This window comes from Hetaerina americana, unplaced genomic scaffold (genome assembly GCF_022747635.1).
Source record: "Hetaerina americana unplaced genomic scaffold, ioHetAmer1.1.p SCAF_1, whole genome shotgun sequence".
NCBI classification, from domain to species: Eukaryota; Metazoa; Arthropoda; class Insecta; order Odonata; family Calopterygidae; genus Hetaerina; species Hetaerina americana.
This window is the reverse complement of record NW_027286069.1, coordinates 75,197,992-75,216,858: the sequence shown is the minus strand read 5'-3', so window position 1 is coordinate 75,216,858 and position 18,867 is coordinate 75,197,992. Positions and strand designations below refer to the sequence as shown.

The 18,867-nt window shown below is 35.9% G+C and overlaps 2 protein-coding genes across 3 annotated transcripts in view; both read left to right on the top strand.

The window, feature by feature from the left end:
- LOC139693518 (uncharacterized) overlaps positions 1-4,111 on the top strand; it is a 439,072-nt gene extending 434,961 nt beyond the window's left edge. Inside the window, exon 7 of the mRNA XM_071591711.1 lies at positions 1,026-4,111. Within this exon, the coding sequence (XP_071447812.1) occupies positions 1,026-1,643 (618 nt within the window). The 3' untranslated portion in view covers positions 1,644-4,111. The remainder of the gene's footprint in view (positions 1-1,025) is intronic.
- Positions 4,112-7,188: 3,077 nt separating this feature from the next.
- The window catches only part of Pcl (polycomb protein Pcl), a 54,478-nt gene continuing 42,799 nt past the window's right edge, over positions 7,189-18,867 (top strand). The window contains exons 1-3 of one of the 2 annotated variants that reach the window (XM_071591690.1): positions 7,189-7,245; positions 7,684-7,826; positions 9,569-9,694. In XM_071591690.1, coding sequence (XP_071447791.1) covers positions 7,803-7,826; positions 9,569-9,694 — 150 coding nt within the window. In that variant the 5' untranslated portion in view covers positions 7,189-7,245; positions 7,684-7,802. Of the gene's footprint in view, positions 7,246-7,385; positions 7,489-7,683; positions 7,827-9,568; positions 9,695-18,867 lie in introns of those variants that run through there. The other variant, XM_071591699.1, reaches the window with a different exon arrangement.

Here is an 18,867-nt window from a genome sequence, read left to right as displayed (position 1 = left end):
CCTAATACTTCATCATTTGTTTTCCTTCCGGTCCATTTCACCTTCTCCATCCTTCTCCACATCCACATTTCAAAAGCCTCAATTTCATTTAATTCAGACTACAAAAATTATTAATGACAGCTTCCGAGGAAGGGTTTTGGGACAACTAAAAGAAGTTTTTACTTACAAAGTGAAATCCATTCTATGAATCTGAAAAATTGAATGTATAGATTCATAAACCATCGACTAGCAGCATGTAGCTATATAGTATGTTAATCGATGGTCATGAGCCAACAGTTATGAGACAAAACTCCGTACATTGAGTTACGTTAGATAATGAGCGTCTTAAAATAAAAGCCATTAAAAATAAAATTTATTCATTAGGTAAACAAAAATGTATATGCCAATGTCACTATTGGAGGAATTAGCAAATAATGGTCAACATATAGTTTTTACCAATACCCACGCTTTTTTAGGTGTTCATGTCTGCTAAATAAATCATAAAATAACTCTTATAAGTATCTTTTTTAGCTACATAGCCCCCAAGATTTCTAAAATCATAGTCACCAGCATACGATTTAATTAAAAACAATAGCCATGAAAGCTATATAATTGCAATATGATACAGAAGAAAGATGTATGATATTAAATCACAAATTGGTGAATCTGTAATTATTCTCCAATCTCTGAATACTTAGAAAAAACTTCATAGGCCTTAAATAACACAAATCATGGAATCTAAAATTCACGAATCTGTCATTATCCTGAATCTGTAATATACTCGTAACTTGAATGCAAGGTCATCGGAACTTTTGAGAAAAACTCAAAGGTTGCAATTTTAAAGATTTCCAAAGGAGTTCACGTAGTAAATTCTTAGGCTTTATGTAGTGTTAGAATTGTCAGATATCCTCCCCCGACGTTTCGATTCTGTTGCGATTTCTAGGGATAAGATCATCGAATTTTTTGCGATAGTAAGTAACACCAAATCGAAACCTGTGTTTTAACATGCGTTTTAACATAATACTCGTACATCTTTCTCCTTGCAGGCGCCACACTCATCCCTGTCCATGTCAACGGTCGGCCAGGACCCTCCGTCCCTGCGTGTGGCCAGGAGCATATCTGACGCGGTGGACCAAAGCCGATATGCAGCCCTCAAGAAGATGCGAAGTGTCAGCACTCCAATCGGTGGCAACGGACTACTCAGGCGACCTGAGGTCCTGGAAACCGTTTACAGCGTCGAGGAGGACGTCGACGATGACGTGCAGGTGCAGCAGACGTCCCCAGACGTACAGAATGGGACGGGGTCCGGCATTGGGCACGAGCAAGGGGGCGGAAGCAGGGAATCAGAAACTGCGGAAGACGGTGACGACAGCGAGGATAGGAGCGATGGTAGCAAGACGGATCCTCGTCGTCTGGCACTTTATGGAAGCTTTGAGAGACTGAGTGGTGCCGGCCTCACGCAGGTGGCATACAACAGGGTGATGAGCAACCATAGATCGGTGACAAAACCGAGGGACGTCAAATACCGAAGGATTAACAAGGCAAAGTCAAAATCCCTCGAGGAACTGAGAGGGAGGCTGAGGGGAGGTGGTCATGCGCCACCCCTAGGACAAGCATCTTCCACAGCCCCTTTTTCCAAACATATGGAACAACCAACTGCATGATCGCACGTATCTGATGGATGTCTGAGTAATTACCAAGAAACCAAGAACTGTTTGCTGTAAGAAGAATACACCTTTATCAATGGTGTAGAAATCCTCAGTTACCCACCTAAAAATATCTAATGTTTAAAAAAAATAATATCCATCCAAAACAAGCTTGTTTTATAGGATATTTTCTTATAGGTTCAAGCTTAAATTCCCTTAGTCATATTCAGTGACTTGCATGCAACTTCATACTTATTTAAAAACGTTCCTGCTTGACAAGTAATTGAATCGGAACCAATGTTAATCATGTGAATAGGAAATAATCCTGTCCGTAGTGTCATCTATTAACTGAAATGATTTCTGATTAAATGTCTTCCTGTTATTCATTATCTCACCAAAGTTTTCCAAAAGCAAATTTGCTTTTATCTTAGGCATTTTTGTTGCTAATTCAGGGTCAGGATACACCTACTAAAATCTAGGGTTTTCCCTTGTGGGTCATGATATGCTTGACCTATAACTGAAAGATATTTTTCATCCAGTTGATTTTTTGATATAAATCACACAGTGAACTTGGAAAGGCCAGCTCCAAGAGTCGATTAGTCCTTTCAATGACAAATAAGTTCAGTGGATTTTACCTCTACAATCTGTATTTATAATTGGTTCAAAACACTGTGTCCATTATTACTTATTATATGTGAAATCAAAGAGGAGATCCCCATGTGTTCATAGGGGTGGCAATTGAAATAAATGTTGTATCTCCAAAATTAGAGGACTTTCCAGACAGCAAGGCCTTTTACAAAACAGCTGTTTATTGCATGTAGTAATACCAATGTCACAAATGTTGTCTTAACAGAAGCCTTATATGGCATAATATTCTGATTGGGCCTTTTTTCTTCGTGCTTCATGTCAATGCATGCCTCAGAATTGAGTCAACCTTGCCGGTATGTCAATGATTTGTCATTAGTTTTGTGGTGCAACATTAATGTATTTATGTTATTAATGGCATGATGTAATGGATTGTTCATATCTGCTGTGGATAATATGGCATTAAAACTGGCCCAAGTTGTGTATTTTGAAAGGGTTTCGCATCTTGGTTGGTGCTTCAGTGGTGCAAGTTATATATAGTTAGTCAAAACAGATCTCATTTGCCGCTCATCCCAACCGATGCAGTAACCCTGAAATTTTTTCCTACTGGTTACCATGTTGTCCCCTTGAGTGTGAAGAAGTGCAATTGATGTATGTAAAATGTTTATGAACAATGCTCTGACTTCCAAAATCTACCATGCATGCTATGCGACTTTTGTTGAAATATAGTTGCATAAGGCTGATAATTCTTTATGTACTATATCTGGTCATGCTGAACGCATCAACTGCTTTAAACCTATGCCTCCAGCTTAGTTTCTTAATAGGTAAGGATGACTGCCTCTCATAGGCAGATGTTGGTTTATTGTGCAGGTTGAAGTGTGGGACCAATTGAATCTCTCACTTTGGATTGAATGCATGTTACAAGAAGAGCTATTCTTTACAGATATGAGTTGGGAAAAGTAATAACACATCAAGGTGTCCATAAAGCATGCCCCTCTTCCAAAGAAAAAACTTTTCTATTCATCATCAATTCATATGTGATGGTTTGTCTTTCAGGAGATGCTTCAAGGCCTATCATCATGGTATGAAAATGTCTGCTCAATTATGAAACAGTAGCTGAATCTATTTGTGCTTAATTCACACAAATAGTATTGTGAGAATGCCTTAAAATTTTCTACTTCCAAGCTTCAAAAGAGAGTGAAACACTTCTCTAAAACTTTTTATAAGCTTCAAGGTTTTTTTATAACAAGAATATTGATCACAATCCCAAATAAAATGCACTCACTTCAAATTAAGAAGTGGTTACTGATTATGTTAATGGGAAAAGTAATTAATAACTGCAATACCCTCTTATGAATAAAAAAATTGACCATCTCCCCCAGCTAAAATGAGAACTTCCACCTATTTCTGCATTACTTAACCATCACCAGATTTTACCAAGTCCCCACTCTACCTCCCTCTTGCCTGAACTTAGGTGTTGAAATTCCTAAGAAAACAAAGGTAATGGGTAGTTGATCATTAGCTTTGGTCAAGAGGCCTTTCCACATCATCAATTCCATTGCTTGCCAATGTGACTTTCCAATTAGGCATACTGTATATATCTATAAATATATATTTATATAATTGAAATGAATGTGAATCTTCTAATTTAAATGCCAAAATGTTCACGGCTCCTTTATGAACTTATTTAAGACTTTGTAAACCTGCCAAATGAAATAAATGGCAAGTAAATGTTGAAATTCTATTATCCCTCGTTGTTGGATTAGTGTACCTGCTATATTACATCACCTTGGACACATATAATCAGAGAAAATCTTGGTAATAGGATATTAAGGGCTCAAAAAATACACAATTAACTCTAAGTGAAAATTTACCGGAAAAAATTGTTCTGTACATGTACATTTGCCCCTTTCATTTATCTACAATATCAGATATCATCTAATAAGTTTCTGTGATTTTTGTTTGATTAGTTTCCTTCTATTACTTTTGATCATCGATAGAGAGCAACATATACTTGCAGGAACTGGTACAAAACTTTATATATGTGCCATATATGTATGCACTTTGTACCAGCAAACCAGATTTAAGACCAGCAGAATTTGAGTAAAAACCTTTGCTTTTTACTTTTGAAAAGGTTTTTCTTTTCGTTAGTAAAATATTCAATGTTTTCTACTTTTAGCATTATGTGGTCTTCATGATAAAATACTCTCTTAAACCTTCCATGCAGCCTCTAATGGGCAAGATATTTAATGCAGCAGCCAGAGGTATTTTACCTGCCAACCCTTCAGAAATAATGTGATAAATGGAAATGCAGATGTTTTACAATTTGTTTAAAGATACATTTACTTGCACTTATGCCAGTTACATGGGTTTTATTAATTCAGTATTATCATTGTGAATTAATCATGTCAGGGTAATATACTCACCTGCCAATTCTAAGTTCACAGGTTTGAATATCATATACATAAAGTTTACTTCTGCTCGAGGGAGCATGACTTTCAGCTCATCCATACTACATTATTCAAAGTTCATCACAAAGTAGCTGCATATTTCATTGGAGATTTGCAAGTGGATATAATACGAATACTATTTTTTCTTACCCTGAACAAACTTATTAAGAAACTTGAGTTTTACATTTCTGAAAACAATAATTTTTAGCAATGCCACAACAGTATCAACACTAAGGTCTGTTTGACAGAACAGTAGAGCTCACCTTATACTAACCCTAATGCATAAAATTCACATGTCATGGCATTGGGACCAATTCCTCTTCATATGCTGCCAATTGTTCCCCAGGAAGTTCTGATACCCAAAAAGTCACACAACTAGAGTTAAGTTGAAGGTGCCTTGAGATTTTCCCAGGATTTGAACTCAGGCCTTCCAGTCAGTAGTTCAATACTCTACCCACTGGACTAACTAGTCTCCTTAGCAATTATTCGCAATGAATGTGCAGTAATTAAGAAAATTTTTGGTTGGTTATTTGCAACTTCATTTCTATTTTTGCAGCCACCACTGCTTGCAAACAAATTTCATCAGGAGATATTTTGCCACTATATCTGTACATGTGTGGGATTCATGTGTCATTATTAAAATTACCCATGTAAATGGCAGGACCTACACCGTAAATATATTGATATGAAAAACCAATGTCAAGCAAACTGGGATATTGAATTACAGAATTTGCGGGGTGGAGCAGTTAGTGTGTTCATGTACTGGTATTTTAACGCAAGGAAATTTACCGAGAGATAGATTTACTAGCAACTCCACCATTTAAAAAGGCTAGGTTTGTGGATTGACATAATGCAAGTCGAAGAAGAAAAAATACATTCCCACCCATTTACTATCACTATTGCGCACTACCGTCCCATTCCAAGTCAACAAACAATAAACAACATTGGCAATGCTACGGGTTTTGTCCCCAAAATGTACTCCTTATCCACATAAAATTTTGTTCAAAATTCCCATACTGTTTGCATGGGCGAGTGAACGTATGCAAGATGGCAGAATTGAGTTGGGTGAACAAAGAGGTTGGCGGTGAACCTAATACATTTGTAGCAAATTCCATCAATTTATTCTTCTACAAGCATACTTCGGAAAAGCATTGAAACCCTATGAAATAAGAGGTGGCCCTTAACCTTGAGGCTTTCCGGTCTGCCAGTGGCTTCTTTACGAGAATTAACTATAGAGAAAATACAGTAATCTTAAAGATGAGATTCATTCTCAGGCTACATGCAGCTTTGGGTCAAGCTAATGTTCTTACTGAGCATTCCGTCAAGGTGCCAACAGTCTCCACGTTAGTTATCTTCCCAGTTGTCAAAAAACTAAAACACAAACGATCGAATACAGACTTCAAGGGTCGGTATCATCCGTAATATACACTCCCCATGATGAGCACTTCCCTCGCATTTTGAAAAAAATAGTTCATTCTAGAATGTTCTTCAGCTGCGTGTTCTATTTTCCCTCCGTTCCAATCTGAGACATGGGAAACATATTTTACAATGAATAACTCTTGTGGATTTCTATAAAACCCAAGTTACCACATTGTTACAAAACACGGGGCGTCGAAACCCTTTCACGTACTTTTCATTTCAGAGTTCAATTATCGTTTTAAAAAGTTGTATCACACTAGATTTACGGAATCAATTCCCCATACATGCACGCACTAGTTCCGTGAATGCATTTTTTTACATTCCGCTTCCAGAAAGCAAATTAACGTATAACTACAACATTTAAAGAACTTAACTAATAGCATTCACTTATTGTCATTAACCACATCAGAATTAAGTAATACATTATGTTGCAGTGCAGTGCGAAACTAATAAGGAACACATTCACCTCATTAGTGTATAGCTGGATCATTGCGGGTAAATGTTGTAGACATTTGACAGGTGAAGAGAAAAGATAAAACTACGTCAAATAATATCATGTTGCATCAGTAGGCATAAAAAATAAAAGCCGAGTTTGTAATAAGTTACATTTACTAATAATACCTAAAACACCGGCTCAAGAGATACAGCACGCTACAAACATTTCGAACATATGCTATGGTAGGAGCTAGTCAAAATCGAAATTGGACTTGCTATTGTTCTTTTTAAAACGATTTGAATGTAAAATTATCTTAATATTTACAAATTAAAATTCATTTAATTAATTTATAAAGATAAATATTTAAAAATTAATCAAGTAAAACTATCTAAGATTCAAAATTCATGTGATGAAGAATTAAGTCGATATTTGATCGTTTTACAAGATGGAGTTCCACAAAATTTGAATACAATAGACGGACACTCAACGGGTACGGATAAATTGTAACGTCTTTTTTTGCTACTGCTCTTTGTGCCATTTGCTCGATAACATTGACATTCTGGGAGTGAGTTGTGGTAAATCAAGCAGAGGTCGAAAAATTTAGAGATGCTCTACAGATTCGTTTTGCCGCGCGTCGCGCTTATGAACTCAAATTTTTTGAGCCTATCATGGCCGACGTCGGGAGTTGTTTGAGGAGGGACTTGTTTGACACTAATACCTTGTTAAATTGGTAATTAATGAGTTAATTTTCCCTTTGTGCATGCACAGCAAAGTTGGTAATTTCTCACCATATTGTAACATCTTTTTAGCCGCTTGGGAGGACAGTTTTTATTCAAATTGAAGACTAGGTTAACCTAAGTAGTTGTTTTCGTGACATTTAATACGGCTACTGTTAAAAGAAATTGGTGAAATTATTGCGTGTTACAACGGAATGTGAATCCGCATGGTTAATTAAGTGACAGTGCTACAAATCGTGAGCTCCATACCTCGATATTTTGTATTTATAGTCGAACTTAATTGTTTTTGTAGAGAGAACGCCCCAAATTTGAATTTTACCTGACGAAATTCATTACCAAGCAAATGCAGTCGAGTATATGCTGTACTGCTTCATCAGCTTAATGACTCTTTGTACAGTAACATGACATTAAAAGTGCACTTTCTTTAATAGGTCAGTCAAGAACTGGTTATGAGCCGTCGAAGCATAAACGCTTTTAGTGCTTACCTGGATTGCCCCAAAGTTGGTGGGGTGTGTAATCTTGGTAGCTGGAAGACTAGGAAGATTTCAGAATGTTACTAAACCAGAGAAAGAAGGTATGTGTTTTATAGATAGTACTTACGCATGCATACACGTTTCTAATTTGCCGGAGAAATGAAATGTTCTTTTTCAACCGGTATTTTTTGGTTGTACATTTTTAAGGGTTCACTTGAATGCCTCTTCAGAAAAGTACAGTAGTATTTTTAGTATTATCTGGGACCCTTTTTAGGCTTTCTTTTGGCCTATATCTTTTCAACATGTCTTTGATAATTACGCTCCACTCTGTTATATGGAACCGTATCTGTGAAATAGAGTAAATCCTGAAACGTGTAATTTTGAATTGGTTTTGTTTTTGAGCTAGTAATTTGCTCTTAATGCTCGGTATGCCAATGGCGCAGTGCTTCCCACCCCCAGGATTATCTGAAAGCAGTGCGTTTTGGGCCAAGTGACAAACGGTTCAAATAATCACTTATTTACCATCAAAAATATAATGTTAAGGAAAAGGAGGATATTTGTAATCATATACATGTTTTGCATATGTCGTACCTGTTTGAGGGCCTGATAGAAGTTTAGGGAGTGTTGTGGCGATTAAACGTATTACTTAACAAGCTGTAGGAATATAGTTTGATGTAAACGGGTTTGCCATCAACACTATTGTTCAGCCGACAGTAGTGTTTATCTGAACTCTTTGCGTTTCATGAATTAATGTAATGCTACAAAATACTTCAATGTTGCAGAATATATTGCTTAACTTTTAATTTTTTACGGCCTAAGGTTTTACCTTATTTTCTTAACTTAATGCCCCATTTTCGTTTTGAAGTCGAGTATAGTATATTTTTGTACTATTCTCGACTTATTAATTATTTTTGCTGCATTTTCTTGGTCGCGAGGCCAGGATTAAACTATCTGGTTACTTTTCCAAGTAAAGTATTCTCACAGTTACCTGCTTTTAAAATTTTAGTGATAGGGAACATTCCATGACGGTCTTGTCAATAATAAAAACTCCCAGTCCACTCTGAAAACAAACTGCTGGCTCCATTAATGCATCTCTCTGTTTTTATCTCCTTAAGATGCAATTTTATCTATATTATGTACTTCAAACTATCTGCCTTTTTAGTTGTTTGTGTACTATAATTAGGCCATATTCAATGCAACTTCTGCAGTTTTATAAAATTCCACTACTTTCAGTTTACATGTAGTAGGAATACAGGTTAAAACTTAAGACTATCCTAATTATATATAAGGGGGTCATTATAGTATTATGTTGAAAGATTGCTTTCATATTACTAATTCCATCAATGAGTATTTGCTGAGAAAATATAATTGTTAGTACCTAATTATAGTATTACCTCGATGGCATTGTCTTACTTGAAATGTAATAGTTTTATTCCAAAATTAACTAGAGACCTACAATTGGATTAATGTGCATTAGGTATTTTCAACATCATATTAAAAGATAGCATTAGCAGAAGACTAATGTGTCTGTGCTGCTTTATCTAATGGTAAATGTTTCACCAGCACATGTGCAGTTATAGCATAGATTACTGAATAGTCTTGCTGCTTCATTTACTTTCATTGAAAAACGAAAAGACTTTGGTATGAAAGGAAAACCAAATCATGTTTGTGAAAATGTTGTTAGTGGAATACAAAATAGTTTATACCTTCACTTAGAATGGTTTTAATCTTATATATGTGTGTTAGAATGCACGGTTGTTTTGGTGAATATGAATATTTTTTTATGCCTTGGTGTTGGCTTTTTGGCTTTGGATGGCACTTGAGTGTATTGCTTTCCTCTTAGGAACGCTCTGAGGAAGGCTCAGTTGTGCCTGACAGCACCACTGCTGAAAGAAGCTGCTTTATTGAAGGGGAGGATGTGCTCCTTGCCAGCAAAGATGGCTGCTATTACCTGGGCACAGTGGTGGAGGTGAGAATGTTATTGATGGCTCTGATAATATTTTATATTTCCAATCACATGTTGGTGTACTAATGGTTTTAAAGCTCATAAGCTCTGCAGGACAGAGGCTTTAAACTCATATCATGAATTTTAAATACCAGGGATAGCATCAAAATGCTACATTCAACATTCAAGTGAATAGTGGATTTTCAGATTTTTTATATTTATTTTAGTGTCCATTCTCATATGCCTATTTCATAGTAATATTTGAGTGCTGATTTGAATATTGTACAAAATCAGAAAAAAAAGTACTAAGGGGTCATGTGTGCTGCTTTGAATTTATCATGGGGATCAATCAAGCATTCCAATTATGCTTTAAACATTAAAATAAAGTTTGTTTTGTTGTTTTTATCATTGATAGAGCTAGATCTTGAAAATAACATCATAGCCATTTTTTCTCTGGTATGGAAAACCTAAAATTGTGGTCTCAAGAAATTCAAATACATTTGGACATTTGCCTCAGCTGAACTTCTGGTTATTTTTATCAAAGAAAATTTGAAAATACAGCAAGTGTTTAGCAGTAAGCTCTTTGAGATAAATTAAAAAATGGAAATTATTATCATTCAGTGCAAGATAGACGTTCAAATGTCATTTATTTTAATGGGTTTGTTAGTTGAGCAACTAATTTTCAAGTCACCTGACATGACCTTAATGTTATTTGAGGTGTGGCTCTAAGTCAGTTCTTTCCTGAAACGGTATAATGTTTTCGGATTACATTCATTTATTACATTACACTTTTTAGGCAATTTTTATTTATCTTATATCCTCAAGCGAATCACCATCATCTTTACTGCCCCCCCCCCTTTCTTGTGTTAATCAATTATTTCCATTTTGTCATGTTAGAGAGTAAAATACACAATAATGGTTATGGACTTATCTGCATGTTGTGAATTGTTGCTAGAATGTCATTTCACCATTGTTGGCCTATATTTTTGGTGAGGCTGGTTTTTGGCTATGAATATTGGCCAAGCTTATGCTGTTTATATTTATTTATTTAATATATATCGCACTTTTGGTAACCAGAAAGGGAGGATTTTTCACAATGTGTCATCTCTGGCTGCACTGCTCCCCTCTTTAGTAAGTAGATTGCTACAGTTGCAGTCCCCAACTAGAGTAGAGGCATTTTCAATGAACAGTATAAAATAGTATTGCCAAAGGAAAACGGAACGGAACACTACCCTCAAGCTACAATGCAAATTATACATTTTTTGTAAATAGAACTACTAAGTTGAGGGTTAAGTGGGTTCCCAAGGGCATGATAAAAAGCTAGGAATAATTAACATTTGATCCAGTTTGTCTGCCATCCTGAAAATGGAATGATTTTCTAAAAACTTGAAATTAGGTGTATATTCAGAAAAAGTCCGTATTTTACATTTTATGTAGGAAAATTCCCTGTCATGTTGAGCTGTATTTGAGAGACACCACAGATTCATGAAAGGCATCTCCATTTTTCATCGCAGTCTTAGCTGTTTATCAACTTACATTAGAGAAAATGCATTGAGATCGTAAAAATGTAGGTGGCACTTTATTCCTTACGTGAAAATGAGACCGTTTATTTAGAATACATTTTGTTTTCTGCATATTTTTAGTTAATTTGCTTATACTTATATTATGTTCATTTTTATTTTGGTATATGTCTATATGGGATTTTAGTTATTGAAGGCATAACTCATTTTGTTCCTTACTCTTCGAGTTACGAACAATTGTTCCCTGTCAATCCTGAATAATAAAGTTTTAATGTGCTTTAACGAATGACCTCACCACTAAAGGGTCCTTGAGGTGCATCATTTCATTGCAACAGAGCGTCATCAATTTTTTCAGAATTTTTGTTTAATTTTCTAGGAAGTCCATGTTCCTCTAAGGGATAGTCCACTGTCAACTTTTGGTTACGACAGAGATTATGATCTGGGCCATGTAAATACTTGATATTCTTCATATAATGGCTTATACTTGTAGCATATTACAGGATATTTTATTGCATTCATGATACTACATGCCTAGTAATTTACAGTGCTTGCATTCATTGACATGGCACTCCCAAACGTCAACATTCTCATGTTTGGGGATGTGAGCCATTCTGGTTTGCTGAAAATATTCCCTGGAAAACTCAAGTAATTTCTAGATAGTTGATTAGTAGTCACCATGCTCAACTAGACACAAAATTTAATGAAGTGAATGAAAACTTTGACAGGGTACGATATCTTATTCTTTGATGCGTTTTACATTCCACTTGAATTCTTGCATGCATCTTACTCTCATAGGAAGTCAAGATTACCATTGATATCAATAACAGGAAACCTGACTTCATTGGTTATTGTAATTCAACATGAAAGGTAAAGTGTATGAAAGTAACTATAGTAGACTCACCCAGTTATGTGCCAGCAAATGTAATAAATTTCACACCGGAAATATCATTTGCCTAGACTGGAATTCAGACCATAATTAGGAATGTCATGAATGTAGTTCCATAATTCATGAATTTCTAATGCCCATGTATTCAGAGATAATGCTGGGAGTTAGTAGAAGATACCAATTACACTGCTTGGTTGGATACAAGTTTTAAGAAGTATAATTTACTTTATTACCTAGGAGCAGATATAGATTTAATTATTAATTTAGTGGCTATTTTAGTTGAATATAAAGTGGCAGTGGAACATCATTGATTTTCAGAGAATAATATCAACAGAAGAAAAATATGTATATTGCCAAAAAATGACCTGATGCTAGGGCACACAGGGAAAAAGTAATTTGTTGTGGTATGAGGAATTTGTATGCTAAACTTAGGTGATTGAATATTCCATGGGATTCTAAGAACTCTCAGGGAAAATAGCATTGTTTTCATAATGATTTTATTCATCCACTTACAGCACCTTCCATACCAAATTTATCATTTCCTCAGTATGCAAGTTTACTAGTCCTACCTTGACCACATGTAAAACTAAATGTAGGGTTCTCCAGTCCTTACCTACTCTCTTTTTTTTGGAATAGGAAGAAAATATGGCCCATTGTAGTGTTCTAGCCAGTATCTTTCTTCATAACTTTAAGTTTTTAACCAGAAAATATATTCCGTATATTGCTCCATTATGCTAATAAACTATTAGGGGAGGCAATGGAAATTCACCTACTGTATTTATCCCAAGAAAATGTGATGGAACCAAGTAAAAAATGAGTCCTGACAACTGTGGGCCCATAGGACTAAGTGCCCTGTCAGACAGTGGAGGAGGAAATGCCTCAGTGGCCGTCATAACCCAAAATTCTTACAAAGGTTGGCAGCAAAAATAAGTCATAGAAGAGTAATGCCACGGTGAGAATAAGGATTTGTAATGTTATGATTATGCTGAGAACAGTAAATCAAAGAGCACTAAGCAAAGAGGGAGGAAATATAGAAAATTAGCTAGGTAAGATGGTATGATAGTGGGAGCTATTTGAGTGGTGGTTGCAGAGTGCCATATAGTTCAGTTAATGTGGGGTAGCCATAGTACTGAATAGGAACCTGGGGAGAAGAGTAGTGAACATGAAACAGTTGAATTACAATATTATTAGTCTTAATATTAAAAGCAAACTTGGCCATACTATGGTTTGTCCAGGTGAATATGCTGAAATGCTGTCAAAGGGAGGAAGAAGCAGATTATGTTTAAAAACCACATGATACTGATCGGAGACTGGAATGTTGTGGCAGGTAAAGGGAGTGAGGTAGGAGAGTACAGCTTTGGGAAAAGGAATGGGAATAGGATTAAAAATAGGAGAAATAGGGAAACTACGAGTAACATATGGTTTCAGTACCACAGTAGACACCTGTGAAGAAACTGAGTATGTAAGCGAGGAAATTCCATTTACACAATTATAGAGATGCAACAGGTGAAATATTTAGTGAAGAAGAATAGTTTCTGACAAGGTGGATAGAATGTATGAAGGAACTGATGTGATAACTGTATGTGATAAAAATAGTATACCTGGAAGTTTGGGTATAGAAAAGGAATATAATGTTGACAAGGATAGCTTTGGACCAGGACTAATCGTCTGTGACATAGAATAAGCCTTGAAGGAAATCAAATTGAAGAAAGCTATGGGAATGGATAACATCTCTGCAGATGTTCTCAAGAATTTTGGAAAGTCAGGAAAGAATAGTTTTTATGGACTAATTCACAGCATATCTGAGGAAGTAATCTGCATGGATGACTTTGTTTTATAAATATTGATACCCATCCCAAAAACGGAAAAGTAGCAATATGTGAAGACTAGGACTATAAGTTTGATTTTAATTAACTGGAGGGAAAGGTATTACTTCGGATGATCAGCTTAAGGATAGAGAAGAGAGTAAAGAAATACTTATGTAGAGATCAGTTGTGTTTAGAAAGTGAATAAGTACGTGTGATGTAATTGCATTGTGGAAGTCACTAATAAAAAGCAATATTAATCACCACCAGGATTATTTGTATGGTTCATAGATTTTGGGAAAGCATTTGAAGGAGTAAGCTGGGAGAAATTGTTAACCTTTTGCAGAAGACTGTAATCTGTATATTAACTGAAATAGTAACCTCAAACCAGAACATCTCGGACTGCACAGGTGGAGACAGCGAATGGAAGGTTGGGATGGGCATTGGTTAGACAGGGAAGTAAGACAGGAATGTCCAATATCACTTTTTTCATAATAGATGGAGAGGAAATTATAAGGAATGCATGGGATGCCCTGGAGCTACATTCTCTGGAAACTGTTATCAACTATCCACAAAAATATAACTTCTATTTGAAGAAACTGGTAATGACTGAAGGAAAATCATGCATAATAGCATTTCAGTGACTTGTGATGTGTTCATTTGAATGACCTCAGTTTTCGCTCATTGGCAAATGAATAAGCTCTACTTGTGACGATTCAAAACTTAATGGCATATCTCTACGTATCGAATACCTGATGTTGCAAATAATTCTGGGAAACTTTCCATTCAGTTAATAAAGGCAATTTCTTTATCTACATCTACATAATACCCCACAATCCGTCACAAGGGGGTGTCAGGTGACCACCCATAAAACAGAATAAAACCACATGCGAAATTTAACTAATCATGCCAATTCATACCCACATAGGCATATATGTTCATGCAAGAACCATTTCAACTTACCCACTTGCAAATGCATATACTCTCGACTAACATACACATGCACCTACGAATATACCTTATGTCTGTGCAGCACTTACTCTTGTCCTCTTTTGTAAATCAAATGTCTTTACTATTTCCATAATGACTTCGATTTCTACTATTATATTTCCTGACTCCAGAGAAAGAATGAATATTTGTTTCTATCTGTACTGTAGTCTATCTCCCTTACCATATCTTTGTGGTCTAACCTACCTAAATAGTATGAGGCCATAATAATTCCTTTTGTGTCTATTTAAACTCGTTTGTCCTGAACCTTGCTAAAACTCTTAAAGTTTTGCTTGTTCTCTTCACATCTCAAACGGCTCTCACATTAATTCATCTAATAATCCTGTCACACTTGTCTTCTTATTCTAACAATTTTTGATGAATGTGATGGATTTTCTCTGAACTTTATCTTATTCCTTCATTTTATTAGCCTCTTTAGGAGGCCCTCGTTTTCAGGCCTAAGTTTCTTTTTCATTTTCTTCTCAAAGGCATGGTTAAAGCTAAAAAGATTTAGGACACAAGAGGAGACATACCTATCTGCAATCCTACTGTTGCACATGCCACTCTAAGTGGCCAATATCTTTCATTGAGATGGCCTAGTCCCTATTGCTAAAGTTGCTCTACCTGTGCTTGCACTACTGTCAAGAGACATTGTGAGAGCACTTCTGTCTATATAGCAGTGTCTGATGTTGAAACATTAGTTTTTCATTAAAATAAAGCTTTTGAATGAGGAGAATGTTTGGGTCTCTCTGCCCTTCCCCCACATTTTCTCAACGTGTATCAGAACTATAATTGTGTCCCCATTCAGCTGATTATTATTTCTAATTAATATTACTGTTTTTTGAAAGAGGTTTTGTTATTGTGAATATATGTGATGAATGATGTTCAAAAATGTGTTCATTGGCTTTTGTTAATCCTGGCCAAAAATTAAAAGTGACCAAGGATTGATCACTAAAATTTATAATGCCTCAGGAAGGAAGAATTTATAGGCATATCACCATATTAATCACAAGGGACAGGCTGCCTTAGCTCTGCATTTATTTTGTTTGTTTTTCATTCTTTATTGGCAGGTTTACATGTCTTAAGCTTACACTCACGAATAATGTTCCATTATTAGGATATAATATGCCCATTGGTGTAACGTTTTAGGGCCATTGGAGGTAGGATGGTCATTAAAAATTTGACCATAAGAAAAGGGTTGGATTACAAATTAATGAATATTAGATTTAGGAAAGTTGCTTATGAAATTTACATCAAAAGCATAACATTATATGGTGAACATGAATGATAAGTATGTGACACTGTCTGAAGTAACAAGTTCAAAGGAAATCTCCTATGACCGTAATGAATTAGCACCACTCTTCCTAAAGGAAAATTGAAGTTCGCTTGCTGGTTTGTGGGGAAAGAAATTCCACGACAGTGACCAACCACAACCTCTCAACCAGAATACCCTTCTGTGGTGGCTTTTGGGAATGTTAATGGTCAACTACAGACATACGCACTCAACCCAAAATGGGATCTTTCACAGGGTTAAAGGGACTCCGTTGAGGATACCTGGGTTATAACCACACACACTATCTGTGAATGTTAACGGGATTCAATTCCGTGCCAGGAACAAACACAGAGCAAACATCTGCATGCAATCAGAAAAAAGGGCCTAACTACAGGGAGAATATTACTCAAATTGAACCAAGTCAAGGAATAGCAAAAGGCAAGGGAAAGACTAGGGTGTATGTCAGATATGCATATTTCAGCCACTAAATGGCTATTGTATACAAACTGAAGGAAATAAGCACTTACAACCAGAGGTGTTAAGTGTATCAGGAAAGTATTAAGGGGAATACTGTTTAAAGTATTTGGAAAGTTATGGGCTAGAGGAAAGTTCGATTGGCTGTTGACTAACCTATGTGAAGAGATATTACCCTTTATAATGAGAGTTTAAGAGTGAACCAAATGTGTGCTAAACCTATCTGTAATAGATGTACATGAATGCCACTCATTGTTACTTGTAGTTAAAAATTTTTGCCTCTACATACTTGGAAATTTTGTATGCACGTTCACTTGATGTCAGTTATAAGCCTGAACACGGATTGCTTAATAGTGGATACAAATCACTTAATACATCCATACTGTGTGGTTTTGCTTCATTATTTGTTTTCTAAGGTGTTTGTATTTGTTCACTACAAGGCACTGGCTCTTTCTGTCATCACTCACCATATTGTAGCCATCCATTTAATTACATTGACTAGTCAAATAAATGCATATTATTGTTTTTGCATTTTTGTTTTTTATAATTTAGTATTTTATTGAAATTAAGGAGTACCAAGGAGCCTCGCTTAACCAGCAACTTTTCTCATAACTAGTGATGAGGTTAGGGAAATTCCTGGATTCATTCTGTGCCTACTAATGCAGTTTGTCTCTAGCAATCATTCCAATAGCATCTTAGTGTTGCTAGTGATCACACATTTTTCCAAAGTTGTGTTGAAACATATTATTTGGGATTTTTTGTGCAAAGTTCGATAATATGTTGTGGATAGTTTGAATAATGACCCAAAGGAAAATCTTTTAGAAGAAAGCCATAAGAGAGCAAAAATAACAGTAGAAATGCAAAGTAAAATTATTGAAAATTGTGAACAATGTGTAAGTGTGGCTGATCTAGTACGCACATCAACAATCAGTCAGTATCAGCGATTGGCCTTTTCTTCAAGAGCACGGACGAGACTCGGGAAATGGATGTTTCAAATAGGGTCACAAGAGTATCTACACAATGGGCACACAGTCTTTACCGTGTTGAAAAATTGCATCTCAGATGCATAAAGGAAAATTTCACATTCTATAGCAGTTACTCATGTACATTAGCCTTAATAAAAAACTTTTTTTGGCTTTGTTTTGCTTGTACACACTTAAAAAAGATTAAGGGCTGTAATGTGATCATTTTTTGGGAAGAATTTAAGTACAGTGGTATAGTATGAGTGCCACTATTGGTGGGAATTCGAACTATGTAAATTCGTTATCTGTCTGCCAGGAAAAGAATCATGCTAGGAAATGAATACTTCGGACAACTAGGAGTTAGCCATGTAATCTATGCATTGGAAGAACACCTGTGGGAGATGATTTATTTCTTACTTATGTTGAAATTAGGAGGAAAAAAAATTACTTCTGATGCAAGCATGATGAAGCGTGAAAAATGCAAGAGCTGGTGAATGACAACTGGGATCATTTTTACTGGCTCAATGCAACAGTTATAACAGTGATAGGCTCCTGAATAATAAAAATTATAGGAGCTTGCTTTATTGCATCAAAACTACACTGAATTCTTTGTACACTACTTATGGTAGCCATTTACTACCTTGATCAAAAAGTTCCCGGAATAACCACCGTGTGGCGCTCCCATCGTTCCGATTTGAGTTCTGTTTTTTTTTGTTAAATTGGTACATCTGTTGTTGATATTTGCTTTAAATCTTAGTGTCATAACTTGACATTTGCAAAAGTTACGTAGCCAAGAGTACATCTATCTCTGTGTGTGTTGGCGATTTTTTACAATTGCAGAAATGGATTTAAATTTGCAACAACGAACTTGTATTAAATTTTGCGTAAAAAACGGATTTAGTGGCGCACGGACGTTGGAAATGTTGGAAAAGTGTTTCGGCAACGATTCTCTAAAAAAAACGGTCGTTTACCAGTGGCACGAGCGGTTCAGAAGTGGTCGTGAGTCAATCGAAGATGATGAACGCAGTGGCAGACCATCGACATCGAAAGTCGGTGAAAAAATTGATAAAGTAAAAGAAATGTTGGTCAATAACCGCAAATTAACCATCAGAGAAATAGCGGAGGACTTGAACATTGCCTATGGATCCGCCCAAGACATTGTGGTTAATGATTTGGGTTTCCGTCGTGTAGCAGCAAAGTTGGTTCCAAAAGACCTCAATTTCATGCAAAAAAGAGACCGTGTTGACGTCGCAAAAGACATGATTTGCGAGGCTGAATCCGATCCCACAT